The sequence below is a fragment of the Chelonoidis abingdonii genome, chromosome 1 (genome assembly GCF_003597395.2).
Source record: "Chelonoidis abingdonii isolate Lonesome George chromosome 1, CheloAbing_2.0, whole genome shotgun sequence".
NCBI classification, from domain to species: Eukaryota; Metazoa; Chordata; order Testudines; family Testudinidae; genus Chelonoidis; species Chelonoidis abingdonii.
In genome coordinates this window covers 178420665-178442363 of record NC_133769.1, presented here as the reverse complement: position 1 = coordinate 178442363, position 21699 = coordinate 178420665, and the positions used below count along the sequence as shown (strand labels likewise).

At 45.2% G+C, this 21699-nt stretch overlaps 1 protein-coding gene across 1 annotated transcript in view; it reads left to right on the top strand.

Moving 5' to 3' along the window:
• STYXL2 (serine/threonine/tyrosine interacting like 2) overlaps positions 1-15509 on the top strand; it is a 23715-nt gene extending 8206 nt beyond the window's left edge. The window contains exons 2-6 of the mRNA XM_075072915.1: positions 171-296; positions 7772-7866; positions 8686-8917; positions 10768-10985; positions 12283-15509. Of these exons, the coding sequence (XP_074929016.1) occupies positions 187-296; positions 7772-7866; positions 8686-8917; positions 10768-10985; positions 12283-15086 (3459 nt within the window). The 5' untranslated portion in view covers positions 171-186 and the 3' untranslated portion in view covers positions 15087-15509. The remainder of the gene's footprint in view (positions 1-170; positions 297-7771; positions 7867-8685; positions 8918-10767; positions 10986-12282) is intronic.
• Positions 15510-21699: the final 6190 nt, after the last annotated feature.

The following is a 21699-nucleotide window of genomic DNA, read 5'->3' as shown; positions in this document are numbered from 1 at the left end:
TGCCTGGTTGGTGGCAGCAAGATAAGATCCAAGCTGGTAATTAAGCTTGGAGGTTCATGCTAAGCACCCAGATTTTGGACGCTAAGGTCCAGATTTGGGAAAGAGGCTTATGATAAGTGCTTATGTTGTATTCTTATTTCTCTCTCCTGCCATCTCCCCTCCTCCATCAGATCCTCAGAGTTGGCCATGGCAAGCGGCAAGGACTCAGACAGCGAGCAGGTGGTACCAGATGAAGAGGATAGGCCAGACGTGAAGGCAGTGCAGGCCCGCTACCTCCGCAGCCCCTCCCCCAGCCAGTGAGTTCATTTGCCACAGGGACTGCCATGGCTTCCTGACTGCATGTAACAAATTGCTTCCCCTTCCTCCCCTACCCCACACATACCCATCTTATTCAGATCAAGAACATAGCCTCAGGCTTCCCTCTCCTCTAAGAGGCAGGGATTTAGAATACCAGCATAGGCCGTACTGGGTGACGTGGGGAGACGCTGTGGGAATGGAGCTCATATGTTATTTATCCCATTCATTCATCTTAGATCACAGAGAGAGATCGAGAGAGAGAGAGAGAAAAGCATTACTGGGAGGAAGCATTATTCTTTTCTCACTCCCTATACTCTCCCTCCTCCTGTTAACTTTCAAAATTCAGACTGGCTTTCAAAATCCAGGTATGCTGGGACCCAGGCTTTTGATTCAGCCCATTATATGGATTTGCAAACCCCATGTGTGGATTTTAATCCCCTAGAGATTGAGGCTATTTGGATTTTGGGTTTTGGTTCAGGCCTCTCTCTCACAGGAGGGCTGGGAACAAGGCAGAAGGATGCCACTTACAGGGCAGCAAAAGTTGGGCTTCTGCCAGTTTTGAGGTGTCTTAGTCAAAATAAGTGTGAGATTTTTTTTTTAAGTGCCTGCTTCTTAATACAAAATTCCTGACAGGATTTCCCAGAAACTTTCAAACTGCACCTGCAGCAGGAAGTAGAGAGCAATGAAAAGATTCTGCCAAACAGGAGGTATTTTGGGGCATGTGGTTGTATGCACATAGGGAATACACGGTTTCCATAAACAGCCTTAACCATGAGGTTTGCTACCAGCAACAGCTAGAATGTTTGCTTCGTTTTACTGTATTCATTCATTCAATTTTCTGGGCTAATGTGCAACATAATGATGTAGAAATATCACCTAATCACCACCTCTTTCTCCTCCTCCTCCTCACCTGATCAGCCATTCAGACTGAACAGAACCATCTCCTTCACTTATTACCTTTTCTGCTGTCAGTACCAAATACCACAGTTAAAGTTGCAGAGACACTTCCATTCAAACGGCTACAAGCTGTCCTCCCAGGATCAGGGCTTGTAACCCACAAGAGGTGTAACCCACACACCTCTTGGGTGTGGTGTTGTGTCCCATCTAGTGGCACAAACACCGCTGAGGAGAGGAAGCTCTAGTCATATGTCTTTTGGCTCATGAACTAAGCTCCAGATGTCCCAGGTTCAATCCCACCCACGGACGACCCAGATCTCTCAGTGTTATATGCCCTGCTGGGATCCGGCCCTGCTCCCTTTCTGCCGGTCAGTGACGCTGGCCAGTCAGAGAAGGGCAGTAGCTGGAGGAACTGGAAGGGGGCTCTCAGGAGGAGATGTCCAAGGAGCTGTTCAAGTGGCGGCAGCAGCACAGAAACTCCTGCAACCTACTGGCAGTAGCTCAGGACCATCACAACTCCTCTTTGAAGCAAGTACTAGGATCAGTACTCACACAAGAACTTGAGGCACCAGCACACCCCTGCCAGGGACTCCAGTGCAGTCACTTCATGGTTTTGTTTTGTTGAGATGTGTGTCGGGGTGGACTAGATCCAGTGGCTCCCTGTTGGAGGCCTCAGGGCCCTCCATACCCCATCCCAGAGAGGAGAAGTGGCCTAGAGTTGGCTGTAGGGAAAGCAGACAATCAAAGGGGCTGCAGGAGTGGCCAATCAGGCACCAGAAGGGCTATATAAAAAGGAGCAGCAGAGATAGAGTTGGTCAGTCAGTTGCTGCCTGGAGCTGGCAGAGAGAGGACTGAGTTCATGGCTGGCTGAAAGAGCAGCAGAATCACAGACAATTCAGTACGGGCAGGGATCAGCAGAGCTAAGAAGAAGTTCCTGGATGGCTGCGGGGACTAGGAAAGGTCTGAGCCCAGGGAGGGCAACAAGAAGACAGTGTCTCCAGGGAGGACGCCCTGAGGGTATGTCCCCATACCAGGGCCAGGAGAAGGTAAAGTCTATATACCCCAGAAGGGGTTTGTTCTCTTCCACCTACAGACAGCGTGTGTGACTTGTCCAGAAAGCTGAGTCACTGAAGACCTGCCTAAGAAACCATTAACCAACATCAGAAAGCTTTGATGTGGTTGTCAATTCCTTTGAAAAAAGCAGTTCTTCTTTCACAGTTCCATCATTAATGAATTGAACATAGATGAGCAACTGACAACATTGTTCTACATCAGTGGTATTGTCGCACTGAACTGCGTAAAAAGGAGAAGCTCTCACTGTCTCCACAACTTGAAGTTTTAGATCTTTCACCATGTCATCCATGCGAAGTTTCATGGAATTGTTGGAAAGTGAAATTTTTGATATTTTTTTCTTGCTTTCGGCACCAAGCACACTATCAGCTGCTTTCAACAAGCAAAGCTTCACAAGGCTTTCTCCTATTATGTTCGCTTTCTTGGCTTTAGCAATGAACAATGACAGTTTATAAGATGTTTTTACCACTTTGGCCGATGCTTGATGAAAAGCGCCAATAGTGTCCAGCTTCATGTGTTTTAAATTTTGAAGTTTAGCAGAAAAAAACTCTTTTGGTTTGTCTTTCAAAGTGCTGTGGTTCTTTGTCAAGTGTTGCTCAAGATGACTAGGTCTCAAGGCATCATTACTGAGAACTGTGTGGCATACTACACATTGAGAATGATCAGTCCCATTTTTTTCCATGACAGTGAAGCCAAACTTAATGTAGTCTTCATCGTACTTCCTTTTCTTAATCGCGGCCATAATATACTAATAAAAAAAATCTATAAAAATAATTTTCCTGATTTGTGACTAATAATGGATGCAAGTTAATGTGAGTTATCGCGAACGTTTATTTACTACTACTATTATGTATGGACTCGTGCTACTCTATGTATACCCCACCACCAATCTGGCAAGTAGCCCATCTTGCATGGTGAGTGGTGGAGGTAACCACTCTTACGACAGAACAGTCTCTAACGCTCTCACGAGCAAGCTAGGAAGTTTTAAAAAGTTCCATCACTTTCTACATTGTTCTTCGGCCTCCCCACCGACCGAAATGGCACTCCTACATGTTGAAAGGCAAAAAGAATTAGCATTTCATGGTATGAACTTTGAAAACATTGCAGTTATATACTTTTATTTATAGTTGTATTTTTATTATTATTGTACTTTATGTTATACCTTTATTCTTGTCTACTTATAGAGCAATGGTTTGAAGTTGCAGTTGCGGAAGTCAAGGCTGGATATTAGAAAAAACTTTCTGACTAGGAGAGTGGTGAAGTATTGGAATGGGTTACCTAGGGAGGTGGTAGAATCTCCATCTTTAGAGCTATTTAAGGTCTGGCTAGACCACACCCTGGCTGGGATTATTTAGGGAAAGTGGTCCTGCCTTTCGCAGGGGGTTGGACTAGATGACCTCATGAGGTCCCTTCCAACCTTTTGATTCTATGATTCTATGATTCTATATTCATAATCAAAAATGAGAAGATTGTTAATACTTTATTGCAGTTAAATAATATGGGCCTGTAATTGGACAACTTTATGAATAGTTATTATTATGTATACAGAATATGTATAATTTATTGTCTGGTCTATTAAATAAATAAAAAAATAAAAAAAATTACACTGATAATTTTTTTTTCATTATGAACATTTTGCAGCCCTGCGTCCCCCTTGGAATTTCTTCACATCCCCCAGCTTGGGAACTGATGATGTAGAGCCATCCCCTCAGCATGGGTCTCTGGGTGCCCCTAGCAGCACAGCTCCCTTTGGAGACAATACTATTGTCTGTGGCTCCAACAGCCAAGCCCCATTCCTCCCTTTCAAACAGACTGCAGACCTGGACATTCCACCATGCACATGGATTTCCACAGCAAAAGCTGAGCTCTGCAGAGGGGAGCACGCTACATGCAGTGGCTACTACCCTGCTCTTCTCCCTCCGCACTCCCAGAATCACACTTAGATTTGTGGAGCCTTCTGCAAATCCCTCTTCGGCAGATGTTGTGGGGTTTCCCACCCACTTTTGTTCCCCACCCTGCATAGCTAACAGGAGTGGGTGCCCCTCAGTTCCCTGTCTGTAGTTGCTCATCAAGATTCTCTCCACAAACACTGGTTTGGGCTGAGATGCCACATGCTTGGTGTCAACCTGGAGGGGAATTTGGGGACCAAGCATGTACAAAATCTGTTCAGAAAGTCTTGACTGAGGGGAAAGGAAGGGTAATACATTTTCCCATCGTAAAAATTTGGTTCAGTTGTGGGCCTCGCCCTCTACCACTTCCCGCCTCCATCTAATTGTATCAGCCGAGGTCTGAACTCTCCAACTCTTTCTGGACCAACCCATCGCACTGCACAGTCCTTCCTGCCTACTCCAGTCTCCCCAGCTGCTCCTGGGTTTGGAATGATGCTGTCCACCTACCCTCCCATGGCCAATTATTATGGAATCCAATTTAATCCATGCCACTGGCAGCCAGGCTGTTGTGTGCAGAAGCCTGAGATGTCCAGGCCTTCTCATGGAGGAAGAGGAAACAGCCACCTATTCAAGTCAGAGAGAGAGAGAGTCTCCACAGTCAGCTGTCTAACCCCAATGCCATGCTGGGCCCTGAGGACCAGAGTGGAGCACAGGGAACAAGCTTCCCTGGGGTTTTATCCTTTACTTGCTCACAATGAACTCAGCATGTCTTTCTTTAATATATTCTTTGTATATAAACCTATTCCTGGTGAAAGGTGTAAGATTGACAGCTCTGGAGACTGATGCTCTCTATTTATCCATTGAACAAGTACAGCACCACCAGCAGCAGAATACGCTTCCTCTATACAAGCCCCTGTGGAAGTAACCCAGAGGGACCTCCTCCAGGGATGAGAGGGGAGCTCATTATATATGACCTGTTCTGTCCTTGACACCTCTGTTGAGACTATCAACAAGGAGCCCAGTTAGCAGCAGTTTCAATGGAGGCTTTTTTATGTGGCTACCTGTCCCATGGGAATGGAATTGAGACCCCAAACTTATTTCACATAGTTCACAGAACCACTATGATTATATTAATGAACCTTTAATTCATTTTCCATTGACACTCAAAGGAGTACATTTTTGTTTGCAAAAATGTTCACAGGCAGAGAATGGGTCAAATACTCATATAAATGTGTATTCAAATGAGGGCAGAGTTTTAAAGGTATTTAGGTGCCTAGTGAGATTTCCAAAAGCAACTGGGTGCCTAAAACTCATTGATTTCAATGGGTGTTAGATACCTAGATGCTTTTGAAAATCCCACTAGGCACCTAATTAGCTTTGAAAATCTGGTCCTGAATGTACTAGCAGCCATTATGAAAACTGTTGGTGGGATTAGTAATTATCCAACCAGAGAACAGAAACAATACCATGTGACTTGATTGACCAAATACACTGTGAATGTCAAATTATGATGCAATCACTGTGGTGAGTAGTTTGCAAGAGATTCATAGCCTGCCATATGATCACATAAACCATCCATCAAATAATCTGGAAGAACAAACACATCTGTAAAAGTCAAATAGTGTTTGCAGACAATTTGTTAACAGAAAAAGGGCCAAAATTGCAGCATAATTTGTTCTGAATTCTTCACCAAACTCTAGTCAGAAGCCACCCTTCATATAAAAGCAGAGCAGCAGACTTGGAGTAGATGTGTCTGGAATGGCACTCAGATATTAGTGATGAGGGAGGTACAAGAACGTGGAATACATTATGCCTGGGAGAATTCTGTCCAAAAAAATTAAAAATTCTGCTCACAATATTTTAAAATTGTAAAATTCTGCATATTTTATTTGTCAAATTAACACAATATAATCATACCAATTTTAATTATTTCGGTAATTTATTTCAAAATACCTGTCAGCAAATATGTCTAACAATACAGACAACAAAAAAGATTCAGGAAATGTTTTTTGACAAATAGATTCCTTACTAGGCATATTAATACAGAACTCTTGAATAATAATTCATTTAAACTACAATACAGAACCATATTTCCTACACCCCTCAAAAGCCGTGGAGGAGCTAAGGGAGACAGAAGTAATTCCTGGGAAGGAGCAGGGGTGTGAATTTGGAAGGTTGTTGGGTATGGATGGGAAAAGTATGAAACAGATTTTTTGGGGAGTCAGAGAAGGATTGTTAGGGAACTTCCCCCATGCAGACCCTGACTGATCCCTAGCTTCTCCCATTCAGTCAGGTACATCTGCCCCGTCCCTATGTGTCCTTGTACCCCATCCGCATTTGTCCTTCCACCGCCACTCAGACACCCATTCCCCTGTCCCTGTATCCCCTCAGCCAGCCCCTTCCCCAATCCCCATGTGTCTCTGAACCCCCTCCCCCATCTCCATGTGTCTCTGTGTCATCACTCAGCCACCCCCGTTCCCCCATGTGGCCCTGCACTCCCTTCCTCATCCCCATGTGGCCCTGCATCTCCCTCCCTCCTATCCCCATCTGTCTCTGTACACCCATTCAACCACCCTCCTTCCCCCATATGGCCCTGCATCCTATTCCCTCCATGGCCCTGTTCTTCCATTCCCATTCAGCCTCTGCCCCTGTCTGTGACCCCCAGCAACCCTATGTGCCCCATGTTGTCTATCTCCTGAGCTGGCCCAACATGGGCTATGAAGAAGGCTTTTTCTCTTCCCTATCATAGCTGGGGCTGGCTGGGAGTGGCTGCTCTATTTTAGCATCACAGTGCCTTCTGGTGGGCAAAAGGCAGAACGCCAGCAACTTTCTAGCAGAAGCTATTTGCTGCTGAAAAAAATAAAAATATGCATGGCACATGAATTATGCACATGCACAGTGGTGAAAAATCCTCCAGGAGTAATATAGCTACACAGCAAGAGGAGCCTGCAGCAGTGAGTCTCAGAATCCAAATCTATAGACTCTGGCTCCTGGGGCTTGTGCTGCTATGCTAAAATAGCTGTGTAGACATTTGGCCTGGAGCTTGGGCTCAGAAGCCAAGATAGTGGGATGCTCTTTAATCTATAGAGCCAATCTCTAGCGCCTCCTTCTATTATAACTAGTGATAAATAAGAAGTGATTTTCAAGCAAAAAAGTTAGCTGTGTGGATGTACCCTTAAATTCTCCTTCACATGAATAACCTATCTAACAATCCCATCCTACCCACCTACCTGCAGGAACTCACTCTCCAGGTCTGTTCTTCTGAAGTTTCTTTCCACTGATCACAGATCCTCATTGCAGGCCTCACTCTCACCCACTTGCTGCCACATAGCCCCTCATTCCTACCTCCTATACTACATATATGACATGTAATGCCAAATCCTCTCCCCTAGGACCCCACCGCCACTTCTTGCAGACATCCTTTGGATGATAGAGATCTCTTCCAAAGGCACTTGTCACGCCGTCCAGGGGGGAGTATCTTTCCTTCCATCCCTCATAAGGTCCTCTATCTGCCTTCCCTGCTGCTGCCCTCTGAAATGGTTGAGAAGGGAAGCAATATCAGAGGTGCAGGGCCAATGAGGAAGTGTTTGTCTAATACCAGTATCATTGCCTGGCAGGTATTCAGTGATATCAGACACAGACACAGAAAGCATCTTCATGGAGCCTATCCACCTGTCCTCTGCAGTAGCTGCTAAACAGATAATAAATGAAGGTAAGCGAATCAAAGGGGCAGGGTAAGTAAGAAAGACTTTGGTTGCACTAGGTTAGCCTCTTTCATCTGGCGATCTTACAGTGCTAAACAAACTTTCATGAAGCCTCATAACCCCCCACCCCCATCATGAGGTAGAGAGGTTATCTCCATTTTACCTACCATTACACAGACATGTTTGGAGACTTGCCTTAAAGTCACATACATAGTGAGTCAGTGGCAAAGTCATAGAATACAGTGAAGGAGTCCTGATTCAGAGCTGCCTGCTCTAACCAGGGGCACCAGAACAGGGGTGGAGGGGGCAGGGGTCCATGGCCCCCTCACTTTTAAAAGTGGGAGGACAATGCCCTCTGACTTTTTACCGGCCATAAGGACGAGCAATGGTGGAGACGTGGCAGAGAGGAGCCAGCAAGGGGCAGGTTCTCGGGGAGAAGGGGCAGGGCAGGGCAGGGTGTCGGGGAGAAGAGGGGGTGAGTTACTGCTCTGGGCACTGGTCCCCCCCTACACACACTGTTAGGGAACTTCCACCACTCCTGGCTCTAACCATTGGGCAAGCTCCCTTCCCCATATGCTTGGGATTAGAATGAAACTGCCCCGGACACCTTTTCACTTGTAAACTTAGCCACCCTAGATCTGCAAGGGATGAAAGGAAAGGTTACTGTCCTCAGTCCCCTATTAACTGTCTTGAGGCACACACATGCACACATTTCAGACTGGCTGGGTGGACACTGTTCAACAAAGTTAAGAAGCCCCCAGGATTGTTCCAGGGAGAAAGAATAGTGTATTCTTCACATGCTTTGACTGACAGTCAGTTCATTCCAGAGCTGAAGACAAAGGAGGTCAAAGTGGATTCAGTTTGTCCGGGGATGTTGGAGTCTGCTGAGCAGCTGCTGGTGGAGGACCTGTACAATCGAGTTAAAGAAAAGATTGATGACACCAGCTTGTTCAACACACCATGTGTGATGGACTTGCAGAGGGCACTCATGAAGGACAGGCTAGAGTCCCCCTGGGATCCTGTGGATGAAGTCTGGCCCAATGTCTTTATAGCAGAAAAGTGAGTATGAACTTTTGTCCTTGACATCGCACAAAATTCCTAGTGAAGGGTTTGATGGAGTCACTAAAGTCACCTCAGCATAATATATGTTACATGTAATGCCTTTCATCCCCAGAGATCCAAAGATATTTTACAGTCTATGTGTACAAAGATCACACTGCACTGAAAAGCAACTGCTTCTGTGAAAAACCACAGCTTTTGCACCACACACATTGACACTTTAGAACAGTTTAGGAAAGGAGGAGAAGAACACCATATCCAATTAAAAGTACCCAGGTAACTGTAAGCAAAATGAAATTACTGCAGTTGGAATTTGGCCCAGACAGGGGAAATGTCATGCAATTTCTTGAAGACTAGTGGCCAGAGTCTCTGTTTTATGGCTCTTCCAAAAGACAGCACCTTCAGCAGCCTAGTGCTCCCTATCATTGTGCTGAGGCATTGGTTCAGCACTAAGAGGGAAGATGCTATCTAATGAATCACCAGTAATGTGTCCTGCAGCACCTTGCTTCTCTTTGAACATCTCTCAAGTATTTATTGAATATAACTGCTAGAAGACCACTGAGAGGGTGCTACTCGTCTGCCTAATCTTATAATAAAGGGAGGAAGGTTACTGTATCTACAGATACCTCAGTCTCTTGGGGTGGACTTACTTGCATTTGGGCTTGTCTTCTTTTCACCTAAATGGGATCGAAACCCTACTCTAAGGTGCTGAGTTGGCTCTATCTCCTGCTCCCATCTCATTTTCCCCATTCACAGATCTTGACAGCCTGTGTTGCTACTCACAGTTCTGAAATCTGCATTAGACATTTGAGAGACAGAGCAGTCAGATGGTTGGGTGGAAAGGGTAAACTTGTGTGTCCGTATCTGTGTCTATAAAGCAGAGACAGCCCAACAGATAGAATATTCCTTTAAGCAGAGGTCAGGTTGGGAAGGGTTACACCAAGTTGGTGACTAGGTACATCTGCCTGACAGCCACTGTTTTGTGCTCCAGAATCTCAGCTTTTATTTAAGAGTCTCTGGCTCTTATGATTGCAAAGGAAGCTTCAAAATGTGAACAGAGTCTAACCAATCCCCTGCTGTGTGCCTGAGTCTGAAGAGAGCCTGAAACAATAACTCTAAGAGATTTGAACTCTTTCATGTATCTCAATGGGGAGACAGCTTTGAAGACTACCTATGGCAACTTACATGTGAATATTGTTAATTATTATATTACTAATCAAAGCTTCCAAGAAAAGAGAGGGACTATCATATGATGAAGATTTGCATAGTCTACTGAGAGTGTAATCTCATTTTGGAGTCATGAGTGGGTGGTGGAGTCATGAGTGAGTGGAGTTTCAGTTGTGGCAGGAGCTTGGGAGAGTATCCTCCTCACACAGTGTTTTTTCCAATCTGTCCCTGAGTTTAAGGACAAAGGGAAAGTCTCCACATGGGAATCTATCTAAGCTGTTCCTAGGTCAATCTGAGGGCACCAATCATACATGTTAAAGAGTTCGTCTTTCAATATCATGCACCTTTTCTTGCCCTTAGATTGTTCAGGGCTCTGGTACACACCTCTCAGCCAAAAACCTGTTCCTTTTCTAACCCCTGAGATTGCAAAGGACCTTTGCAGAGATCCTTCCACAGCATTCACTGGGCTAGCAAAGAGTTAAATCCAGTTTGGCTTGCCACTCTCCATGCCCCATTATGTTCATTCTGTTTGGTTCTTTTCCCATTTTAATCAAGCCATGGTTACCCTCTTACAGACATCTCCCCTTCTAACACCACCTCTGCTGGTCCCCTGGACAATGGACTGGCTCTCTCCAGCCTCAGAACAGGAGCCAACTTCTAATATTGCTTTCTGTTCTTTGGAGGAGTGTTGCAGTGAACAAAGGCCGTCTGAAGAGGCTTGGGATCACTCATATCCTGAATGCGGCTCATGGTACTGGCGTGTACACAGGGCCAGATTTCTACAATGGTTTGAATATCCAGTACTTGGGCATTGAGGTGGATGATTTCCCAGAGATGGACATTTCCAAACACTTTCACCAGGCTGCGGAGTTCCTTGATGAAGCACTGCTGACATACAGAGGTAAAATAAGGAGACTGGGCTAATTCCTGGATACTTGGAAATCCAGTGATGCGGGAGGCATCACAGAGAACATTTTTGATCGGATTTCTAGTTGCCCTTTGGCTCCATTGTATATGACAGATGGAAGGCTCCTGGTGAATACCCCAGGCCTAGTTCTGCACTGCCCCCACATAAGGCCCAGCATATCACGTGTTACTATTGCAATAATATTGAGCTATTGTTCAAGGCTATCTGCTGCTATGTCCTGTATGCTGAGTCCTTACCTTTGCTAGATTATCTACTACGGAACAGTAGGGTTCACTGTGCTGTTGAAAGACAAAACAGGTAATGAGTTTCTAGGTGGTTATAGCCAAAGCCCTGCATGCTCTGTTGGACCTAAATTCTATGCAAAACATCTCCTGGCCTGGTTATTTCTATGGAACTGTAGTATAGCATTCTGGAAATTCTGTAGCAATATCAGCTAAAATTAAAAATAGAGATCTTAACTAAATTAAATAGGAAAATGAATACTACAGTCAGTCTTCCTCTACCTCTACCGTGGTCTTCAGTATCCCTTGGGTTATTTATTTTCATAATAAATTCATTTAATTTTATTCTGCCCTTACATTTTGAATGTGCTGATAATTTTTGTGTTGACAACGTAACTACATTGCAAAAGGTCTCAGTAGGAAAAGCTGGTAAGCTAAAAGAAGGCAGCTGGGGCTTCTGGCAAGTAGGAATTTGTGTGAGGCAGTTTGGGATAGTAGGGAAAGTTGAATGTTTCTGGTAAAATATCAAAAGTGAAATAGCTGACACTTTAGATTTGCTTTGCTGGGTTTCAGAGTGATTAGCACATTGATATACATGGGATAAATGGGAGAAGTGCAAACATTTTACATCTGGGGAAACTGAGGCACAGTGACTTAGACAAGGTCACACAGCAAATCAAGAGTATTGTAAGGCTTGAGTCACTAATGTTTGTAAAGTGCTTTGAGATTTTTTTTGATTAAATGCACTATATAAGTACAAACTATTAATACAATTTCTGTAGTTAGCTTATTTTAAAATGTGCCCATCCACAGTTTGTGGCACATGTACACATGTTACTTGGTATTATTTTGATTGTCTCAAATTTTAATTAAGATAAATCAGAAAATAAAACAGAAAAAATATTTAATATTGGTCTGATCTAAACCGCAGTGAAATCAAGAAATCCATTGATATCAAGAAACTTTGGATCAGGCCCTTTGGGGTGCATTGCAGATTAACCTTGTAGGTTGTTGAAAGCATCTGACACTTTTATATTTCATACCTGTAGGTAAAATCCTGGTAAGCAGTGAAATGGGAATCAGTCGCTCAGCTGTGCTGGTGGCTGCTTACCTGATGATCTTCCACCACATGACCATCTTAGAGGCCCTGATGACTATAAGGAAGAAGCGTGCCATTTACCCCAATGACGGCTTCCTGAAACAGCTCAGGGAGCTCAATGAGAAGCTGCTGGAGGAACGAGAGCAGGAAGACCCTGGGGATGATGATGACACAACCAGCCAGAGTTCTGTCATCGAAGCAGGGACCCATTCCGTGCTGTCTGGAGTGGAGGTCTCTGGGAGCGTTGTGGGAGCCAAAGTGCACTCCATCACAGTAGAGGAAGAGGATACCACTAGCATTCTGGGAAGTGTTATGAGTTCTTCCTCCATGGGAAAAGCTAGCTTGGTTTCCAAACAACCCACTCTGATCAGTGAGGAGGAGGAGGAACAGCTGTATGAGGAATGGAAGCAGAAGCAAGGCCTGCCAGCAAGACAGCCACCAAATCGGGATGTGGAAAGCACACCTACAAAATTTCCAGATCAGGGGGGAGAGGAATCTGAGGAGAATGTGGAACGGATTATTCAAGAGTGGCAGAGTCGAAATGCAAAATATGAAAAGGAAGGTTATTGGCTACCCAGGGAGGAGGATGGAGTCTCCAACATGGGAGAAAGGCCGTATCCTTCAAGTGAACTGGGTGACACGGAGAGTGTGAGCAGCCTTGACATCCAAATCCTGAAGCAACAACTGGAAGCCAGCAGCATCAACAGACTGAGGAGGGGCCGCACAGATTCTATGTCTACGGAGAGCACCTGGGATATGTGGAACCAGAGGCTGCTGGAGATTGAGAAGGAAGCTGCTCAGAGATACCATTCCAGGAATAAAAGTGGTGATGAAAGTCCAGAACCAGAGACAGGAAGAAAGGGCAAAGATGTGGATGTGGAGAGTGTTATCTCAGATACCAGCTCCTTTCATAACTTCTGCAAAAAGAACAAAGACAAGCTGACCCCTCTTGAAAGGTGGAAGATCAAGAGAATCCAGTTTGGCTTTCACAAGAAGGATTTAGAATCCTCTGTGTCCCCCAAGATGGAAGATGGCAGCCAGCCAGTTGAGGAGGCAACAGAAGACGAGAAGGATCTATCAGATGTCAACCTGACAGCTTACCAGGCCTGGAAAATAAAACACCAGAAGAGGGTGGGCAATGAGAATAAGAATGATATTGTGGAGCTTGCCAAGGGCGAAGATTCTGCTTCAGCCAAAAGGAAGCAGAGGAGAATGGAGCTACTTGAACATTCAAAAAAGATCCTGGAAGAAAGCCAGTCCCTGTGCAGCTGGGAGACAGAGAGTGCAATGAGTGGGAGTATCCCGCTGTCATCTCTTTGGCCCTCAACACCTTCTATAAGCGGTGCTGAAGATTCAGCATCTTCACTGAGCATGCAGAGCAACCGTTCATCTTTACCTCAGAAGAGAAGCAGTGCTGGGACTATGCAACCCCAAATGCAAGCTACACCTCTACCCAACATCCTAGTTGGCCCAGGTGATGTGATATCCATGGCCAACATTCAGAACTGGATTGCCAGCGTGGTTAACGAAACCATTGCTCAGAAACAAAATGAGATAATGATGTTGTCCCACCCGCCCTCCACACTGACCTCCAGCGTGAAGTCAGGGGACTTTGGCAGATGCCTCAATGATGACAAGGCCTCCCTTCTTAGTGCACAGAGTAGTTTGTCTGTAGCTAGCTCTCTGCTCTGCCAAAGGGACATGAACGGTGCTGACACCCAGTCTATTCTGTCTTCCAATGGCTCAATGAGCACGAGGGCAGGAGGGTCTAGCTCAAGCATGAGGGTGACTCAAACAAGCAAGCCACTGTACAGCCTCTTTGCAGATGACATTGACCTGAAAAAACTCAGCCGGAAGGAGAAGGAGATGCAGATGGAGATGAGAGAAAAAATGTCAGATTATCAAATCGAGAAGCTTGTCAGAGACAACAAGCGCAGCACTTTATTTAAGAAGAAGAAGGCCCAGGGAGAAGATGAAGAGAAAGTCGAAGACAACACAGAGAACACAATAGGTGGCATTCGGTACTCTTTCCAAACAGATCTTGACAGAACTGATCCAGCTTCTGCTTTCTCTGGTCAGTTTCCAAATACTGGTGCCATGAATTCAGAGGTGGAGACCAATGTTGATAAGTGGCTGAGCGGCCTGAAAGCAGAAGGAAAGACATATCATGACCATGCTGAAAAGGCTAGAGAGAAATACAATAGATCATCCACTCTCAGAGAGGTGGACTCTGAAGCATGCAAGTATAGCTTCTCCAGATCCCAAAGAGAAGAGGTGAACAGTTCTCCTTCCTATCAGTGTAAAGATGATTCACTGAGAACCACATCAAGATTTTCTTCCACCTCTGCAAACGAGGACAAGGAAATGTACAAGTTTACACGAACAAAGGCCAGAGAGACAAGTTCTAGGGAAGAAAGCCCAGAGCTGTCCTATGATTCTGAATCCCCAGGACCATCAACGCAGAGTCGAGTCAGATCCTGTCACTTGGAAAAATCTGAAGAGGAGTCTGGTTCCAACATGTCAGAATTTGGAGCAAAGAGGAAGTTCATTCAGAGTTTTTCAAAGTCTGAAGATGATGGAGACAGAGAAGAGAAGGTGGAAGAAAGTGAAGAGAGGTTTGCATCAAGGCAATTCTCACAGTACAGACGAAGCACCCACAAGGAAGAAGAAATGGATGATGATGCCATTATTGCTGCCTGGAGAAGCCGGCAAGAAGAAACTAAGGCAAAGCTCCGGCGAAGAAGAGAGGAATGACTGAGGACAAGGTTGTTAAGACACCATCAGGACTGAAGTGGGGTCCCAGCCTCAGCAGGAGTCCCAGACACAGATGTCTCACCTGAATCACTCATCATTATATTTCAGATCATCCTTCATGATTTCCAGGGCACTGCTGATGTCCTAAAGAAGCTTTCTTCACCTTAATCAACAGACTTGGAGGAAGAAGGTTAATTATTTGAAGTCTTTGTGGTTTGTCAAAAAGAAGAAACTTGTGCTAAATGATTAGCATAGGTGTGAATAAATCTTTAGGAAACACTTGTATCCTGAGAATATTTTAGTAACAATAGCAGGTAAAGCTATTCTGCCCTCTGGGACAGCACCCACAAGTCAAGAGTTTGGTCAGGTCTTGTTTTGATTATTTCACTTTTCTGGAGTCATTAAAGAGTCACTCTAGCATTATTTCTAGCTTTGTTTTGATTATAAATAGGGGAATGGGGAACTAACAATCTCTCTAGATGCTTGACAGTGTGGTTTCATCTCTTATCAACATTGCCTTTTCCCATATGGAAAATATTGAGGGTTTTTTTTAGTACAGTACTCCTTTTCTTACTAAGCAAAAGCCAATTTGGCTTTTTTATGTGTGCTTCATCAGTGTCATAAATATCAACATGATTTTGAGGCATACAATACATTTAAGGTTTGCTCTACTGAGTAGCTGCAGCAGAACAAAATATCCATTAAATGTAGCTATTGTGGGGATTTATATTTTAGGGTTTCTTAATTTATTTGCTGTCAATTGGTTGAGACTACAGGGAGGAAAGCGACTTTGAAACTCAAGGATAGTCCCATACTGTATGTAGCATAAGACCAAACTCTGAAATTACTACTTGACAGTGTCTGACCCTTTTTAAAATGATTATATTTAGGGTGGTGGATCTGGACATGTATATAGTAGAGCTAACATAACCTATATAATAACAAGGAAAGAACTAGATAAATTCATGGAGGATAGGTCCATCAGTGGCTATTGGGCAGGATGGACAGGGATGGTGTCCCTAGCCTCTGTTTGCCAGAAGCTAGGAATGGGCGACAGGGGATGGATCATTTGGTGATTACCTGTTCTGGTCATTCCCTCTGGGGCACCTGGTATTGGCCACTGTCAGATGACAGGATACTGGGCTAGATGGACCTTTGGTCTGACCCAGTACGGCTGTTCTTATGTTCTAAGAATGCATCCTCCTTGTTAGAAGTTTAATACACTCATAGATCTGTCTGTGTAATACAACTGCTCACAATTGGATGGAATTAGACACAGTCCAATATGATTATGTCTCCTGCTAGTTGCTTGAGGTCTACAAGAGGAAATATACTTAATACTACTGGCTGCTTAGTAGTCTTAATAATGGATATTCTGATCTCATTCAAAAGGTAAAGCTCTATTTTGGCAGACAGGTCCTGAGTTCAATTTGACTCATGCATGTATGCAGTTCAGCTGGTGCCTGTCTGTTATGTCTGTAGTCCAACTGTGTCTTTTATTATTTTTCAGCATTATTGCCTTAAATAAAAGGGTGGTACTCATACCAATCTCTGGTAATAAACAAATGGGTGACTAATACATGCTGAAAAACAACATGCAAAGACTACAGCTCAAAGAGAAAATCTTGTTTCTGTTGAATTATAACTCTGTGGTAATTTCACATTTATTTTCAAGAGATGGCAATTTTAATCATGCTCTGGGTTAATGTTAGCATGCTCTATGTTCATTTACTTCAGAGATTCTGGTTCAAATCCCTGCCATGGTGTGCTGAATCCTATGACGTCCTATGTGACAAGACAACTCATCTAGACACCACTGTAGGAGTTATTTGTGTGGATTGTACATCACTGTAAGTCTCTGACACATGAAGACACTTACTATTTGGCTGAATAATATAATATATCACCAGCCAAATTTCCCATTTCTCCCTCAAATCTTATCTCAAAATACCTTTAGCCAGCTTCCATCACTGATCTCCACTCTGAAATTATCTGTTCCCTCTCATATTTAGATTATATTTTGAAACACCAGACACCTCCACAACAGCATTCCTAAAACTAAATATAAGCAGAACCCCAGGTAGAAACCTGTCATTGGTGTACTAGCCTCCCCTCAAAAATAATTTTCTCTTTCTGTGTCTTTTCATCTCGTCTCCCTTCCTCCATGATTTTGAGAGATAGATGTTATGATTTTATCACTTCCCAGTATGGTAACTCCCTAATATGGATTGTAAGCAACACAGGGCATGCATTTTATCTTCCTACTTGTCTGTGTGGTGCCATGCACATCAGCAGTGTCATCTACATAATAATTAATGATAAAATGTGTCTGTCTTTTTTTAAATTCAGTATAAGCTTAGAACCATTTCACTCACCTATCCCTCATTGATTAGACTTCTGGATCTGTTAGAAGTAAGGATCCAAGACAAGGTTAACCACTAGAGGATCAGTGATCTATGAGGGAAAGGGGTTCTCAAAAGCAGGTGATTAAACAATAACAGAAGGAGGGAAATAAGAAAAGGAACAGATTTTACTTATTTTGTTTCTTTGCAGTAAATTCAGATTACATTTTTCATTTAAACTGAATCCCAGGGCTTCTGCAGAATTAAATTATTCAAGACAGAGGACAGTATATGATCATATAATAAGGCTGAAATGCTCCACCCTGTTAGCAAATTTTGACTCTTCAGGGAAAGGATTAAGTGGGTTTTGCTGACTCATTGAGGTAGGTGGCTTATTACTGCACTTGTATAAAAGGGAAATGGAAATGGCTGTCTGGGGAGACAATCTAGGATGTGGGTTGAGCAGTCATGAGGGAAAAACCTGAGAACAGCTGAACTTTGTTTTCTTATTGCTGGTATCTTCCTTAATAAAGCCAAACCCCCAAACAGGGGAAGGGGTGATTTTGGACTCTACACATTGTGTGTACTGTGTTTGAGAGCAGGTTGGGAAAGGCTCCAGCTCATAGGTATAAATTACATGAAACAGTGACATAAAGGCCTTGCATGGTGAAAATATTAAAGCATTCAGTCATAAGGCCAATAACCAAGAGGGAGAGAAATGAAGAGGTCTGGAGGCAGGGTAGAAAAGTCAGGTTTTAAGATGAGAATTTAAACAGAGATAAAGAGGAGAGATACACAAAGACTGTTTCGGGCAACCAGAATTGCTGAGGGAATGGCTTTTATACCAACTGCAGTGGTCTGGCACTAGATTAGTGGAGTAGATAGGTATCCAAAATGTATCCAGACAGACTACCTTTCTGTGACCCTCTGCTAACGCCTCAGCTTCCTCCTCCCCACAATCCTTCAGTGAAAGTGAGCAAGAAGCCACTTGCACAGGGATTGATGTTCTGGTACAGCTTCACATGCCTGCTGCATGCAGGAGGATTTGATTTTTGTCATTTTGGAATTTGGGGGAGGACAGGGAGGTTCACGTGGCCAATTTTACCCTAAAGTACCCTCAGTACTCTAGAACTGAAGGCACCCAAAGCTGCATTAGTCCCAAAGTATTTCAAAATCACAAAACTCAGGGGGCTTTTATTATTACACTGTATCTAGGGTGCTCCAAAATCTCAGTGCCTATGGGCATCTTACTGCTGCACCATGGCTTGTAGTAGTGACCCAGGACAGAGTTGCACATGAGGCATAGTACTTCACAATGCTGCAGCCCATGCCTTGAGCAGTTTGATGTCTCATGCTTTACAATCATAATTTGGTAAGAGAAAGCTTGTGAAACTAAAGTAAAATACAAATATCTTTTTTCATTTGAGAAACACCTGCTTTGGAGATTTTTATGATCCTGTGTTCTGCATATGTAATGCCAACAGACCCTGGTCATTAGCAGGCGGGATCAAACCAGGGGACCTCTGGAGCTTAGTGCATGAGCCAAAAGCCAACTGGCTGTTAGTTAAGGCTGTAGAGTAGACTCATTTAACTCTCTCTCAGAGTGGTATTGGTGCCACTAGATGGGACAGAACACCACATCCCAAAGGTGTGTGGGTTACACATGCCCTTGGAAGGTGAAGAAACTGAGGAGTGTCTCTGGGAGACAAAGAGGGGGAAAGTGTATAGGAGATCAAGATGTTTGATGGTGGTTTGTACCAGGTAGATAAATTGGGGAATTGTAATCAAGGAGCATCTATGGAAGATGAAAGGATTCAAGGGAGGTCTGTAGGAAGTGAACAAATTAAGGAGAGGATCTATGGTAGATGAAGAAGGTAAGAGTAGTCTGTAGGAGATGGAGTGATCAAGAGGGGTATAGAAGATGAAAAAGGTAATTGTGATGGAGTATACAAGCCCACACTGGACAACAAGAGGTTAAAGAGGTGCTCTGGGCTCTGCAAGCCCCACCCTGGTCACACCTGCCAGGCATGCACTGGTTGGTGGAGGAATCAAAAGGGAAGCAGAACAGCTCACTTGTGGGCAGACATGAGAAGAAAACAGATCATCAACCCTCAGCTCCTGAGAAAAGGGCCAAGGGAAGGCAGGATCTTCCCTGACAACAACTGCCTCAAGGTTCCTCCCTGAAGGAAGGAAGAGCTTGATCCTTACATACCCTGAAAAGGAGGCATTCCCCTCCACTTCTTGTTAACACAGTTTGTTTGTGTTAATTCCCCTTGCTTTTTGTTTTTGGACCAGTCTGGAAGGGGAGAGACTTGGAAGTGACCTGGTTGGAGGGCCAAGTCACAGGAAGAGGCAGGCTACCGCAGACCCAGACCAGCCAATGGCAGCAGACCCCTGTGGAGAGAGAGATGCCATGCCTTGCCATGAAGCAGTGCCAGTGGGGAGCTGACCCTTTCATAACTGATGGAGAATGTGGGCATCCTTCCCACCCCTGAACAGGAGAGAGAACTGACTGACCTGATCCAGACAGTCAGACATCCTCAACCTATATATCTGGGTTGGTAGATCAGGCAACATGGACCTAAAGTGTCTTCTCAAATGGATGATCAAGAACTAGAAGCAGCAACAGTAGCAACAACTTGTGCAGAAAATAGGTGCCCAGCAGTAGCAGCTGCTTCAGGACTTAGAGGCAAAATAGCAAGAACAGTCATAAAGACTGATCCAACAGAGAGTGGTCTTGATGCAGCCTCAAGGTATCCCTGGGGCTTCCCCTCCAGGAGCTGTAGGCCTGGGTCTAGTGGCCCCACTATGCCAGTGAAACTCAAAGATGGGCGTTAAGGACAACCTGGAGGCCTTCCTGATAACATTTAAGCAAGTGGTGACAGCAGTCCAATAGCCACCTGACCAGTGGGCCACCCTGTTGATACCTTTCCTGATGTGACCAATGCAGGCTGCATATTGGGGGCTGGATACAGTATCTGCCCAAGACTATGCACAGGTGAAATTGGCCTTACTTGACTACTTTGACATCACAGAGGAAACCTTCCAACAGATGTTCTGTGGTGAGAAATACCCCTGGGGATCCCGGCCTTGTATGGTTGCCCAGAAATTAAGAGGCCTATGTTGGAGGTTACCAAAGCTGGAGACTTAGACTGGAGTTGAGGTGGCTGAGCTTACTGTGGTGAAGCAGTTTGTCCACATACTTCCAGCTGGTTGTGGGGCAGGGGCAGGCAAACTTTTTGGCCTGAGGGCCACATCTGGGTATGGAAATTGTATGGCAGGCCATGAATCCTCATGAAATTGGGGGTTGGGATGCAGGAGGGGGTGAGAGTGCTGGCTGGGGGAGCGGGCTCTGGGGTGGGGCCAGAAATGAGGAGTTCAGGGTGTGGGAGGGGACTCCAGGCTGGGGCAGGGTGTTGGGGCATGAGGGTGGGTGGGTGAGGGCTCCGTCTGGGTGTGTGGGCTCTGGGGTGAAGCTGGGGATGGAAGGTTTGGAGTGCAGGAGGGTGCTCTGCGCTGGGCTGGAGGGGTTCGGAGGGTTGGAAGGGGATCAGGGCTGGGATTGGGGCATGGGGGGTGGGAGCTCAGGAGTGCGGGCTCTGGGCGGCGCTTACCTCAAGCAGCTCCCGGAAGTGGTGGCATGTCCTCCCTTTGGCTCCTATGCGGAGGCACGGCCAGGTGGTTCTGCACACTGCCCCATCTGCAGGTGCCACCCATGCAGCTCCCATGGGCCATGGTTCCTTGGCAATGGGAGCTGCAGGGGCAGTGTTTGGGGAGGAGGCAGTGTGTGGAGCCCCCTGGCTGCCCCTACACGTAGGAGCCAGAGCGGGGGACATGCCACTGCTTCCAGGAGCCACGCAGAGCCACAGAACACGTTGAGCGAGGCTAGCCCTTGACCCCTTTCCCTAGCTGGAGTGCCACAGCGGGACAAGCCCCAGACCCTACTCCCTGGCTGGAGCTCAAGGGCCAGATTAAAACATCTGAAGGGCCAGATGCGGCTCCCAGGCCGTAGTTTTCCCACCCTTGTTGTAGGGACTGAGTGCTCAAAAACTGGCCAGAGTCCTTTGCCAACACAGACCAGCTGATAGATAATTATTTAGCAGTGGAGATGGCTCCAACTGTCTCACATGAGAACTGCCTGAGGCCAAAGGGGCCTCTCGATTGAACAGAGAGCCCAGGGGAGCCAGCAATCAGACAGGGTGGACTCAAAAGTACCAGCCTCCAAGGAGACCAACAAGCTGCTGAACCCTGGACTGGGCTGCTGTGGGAAA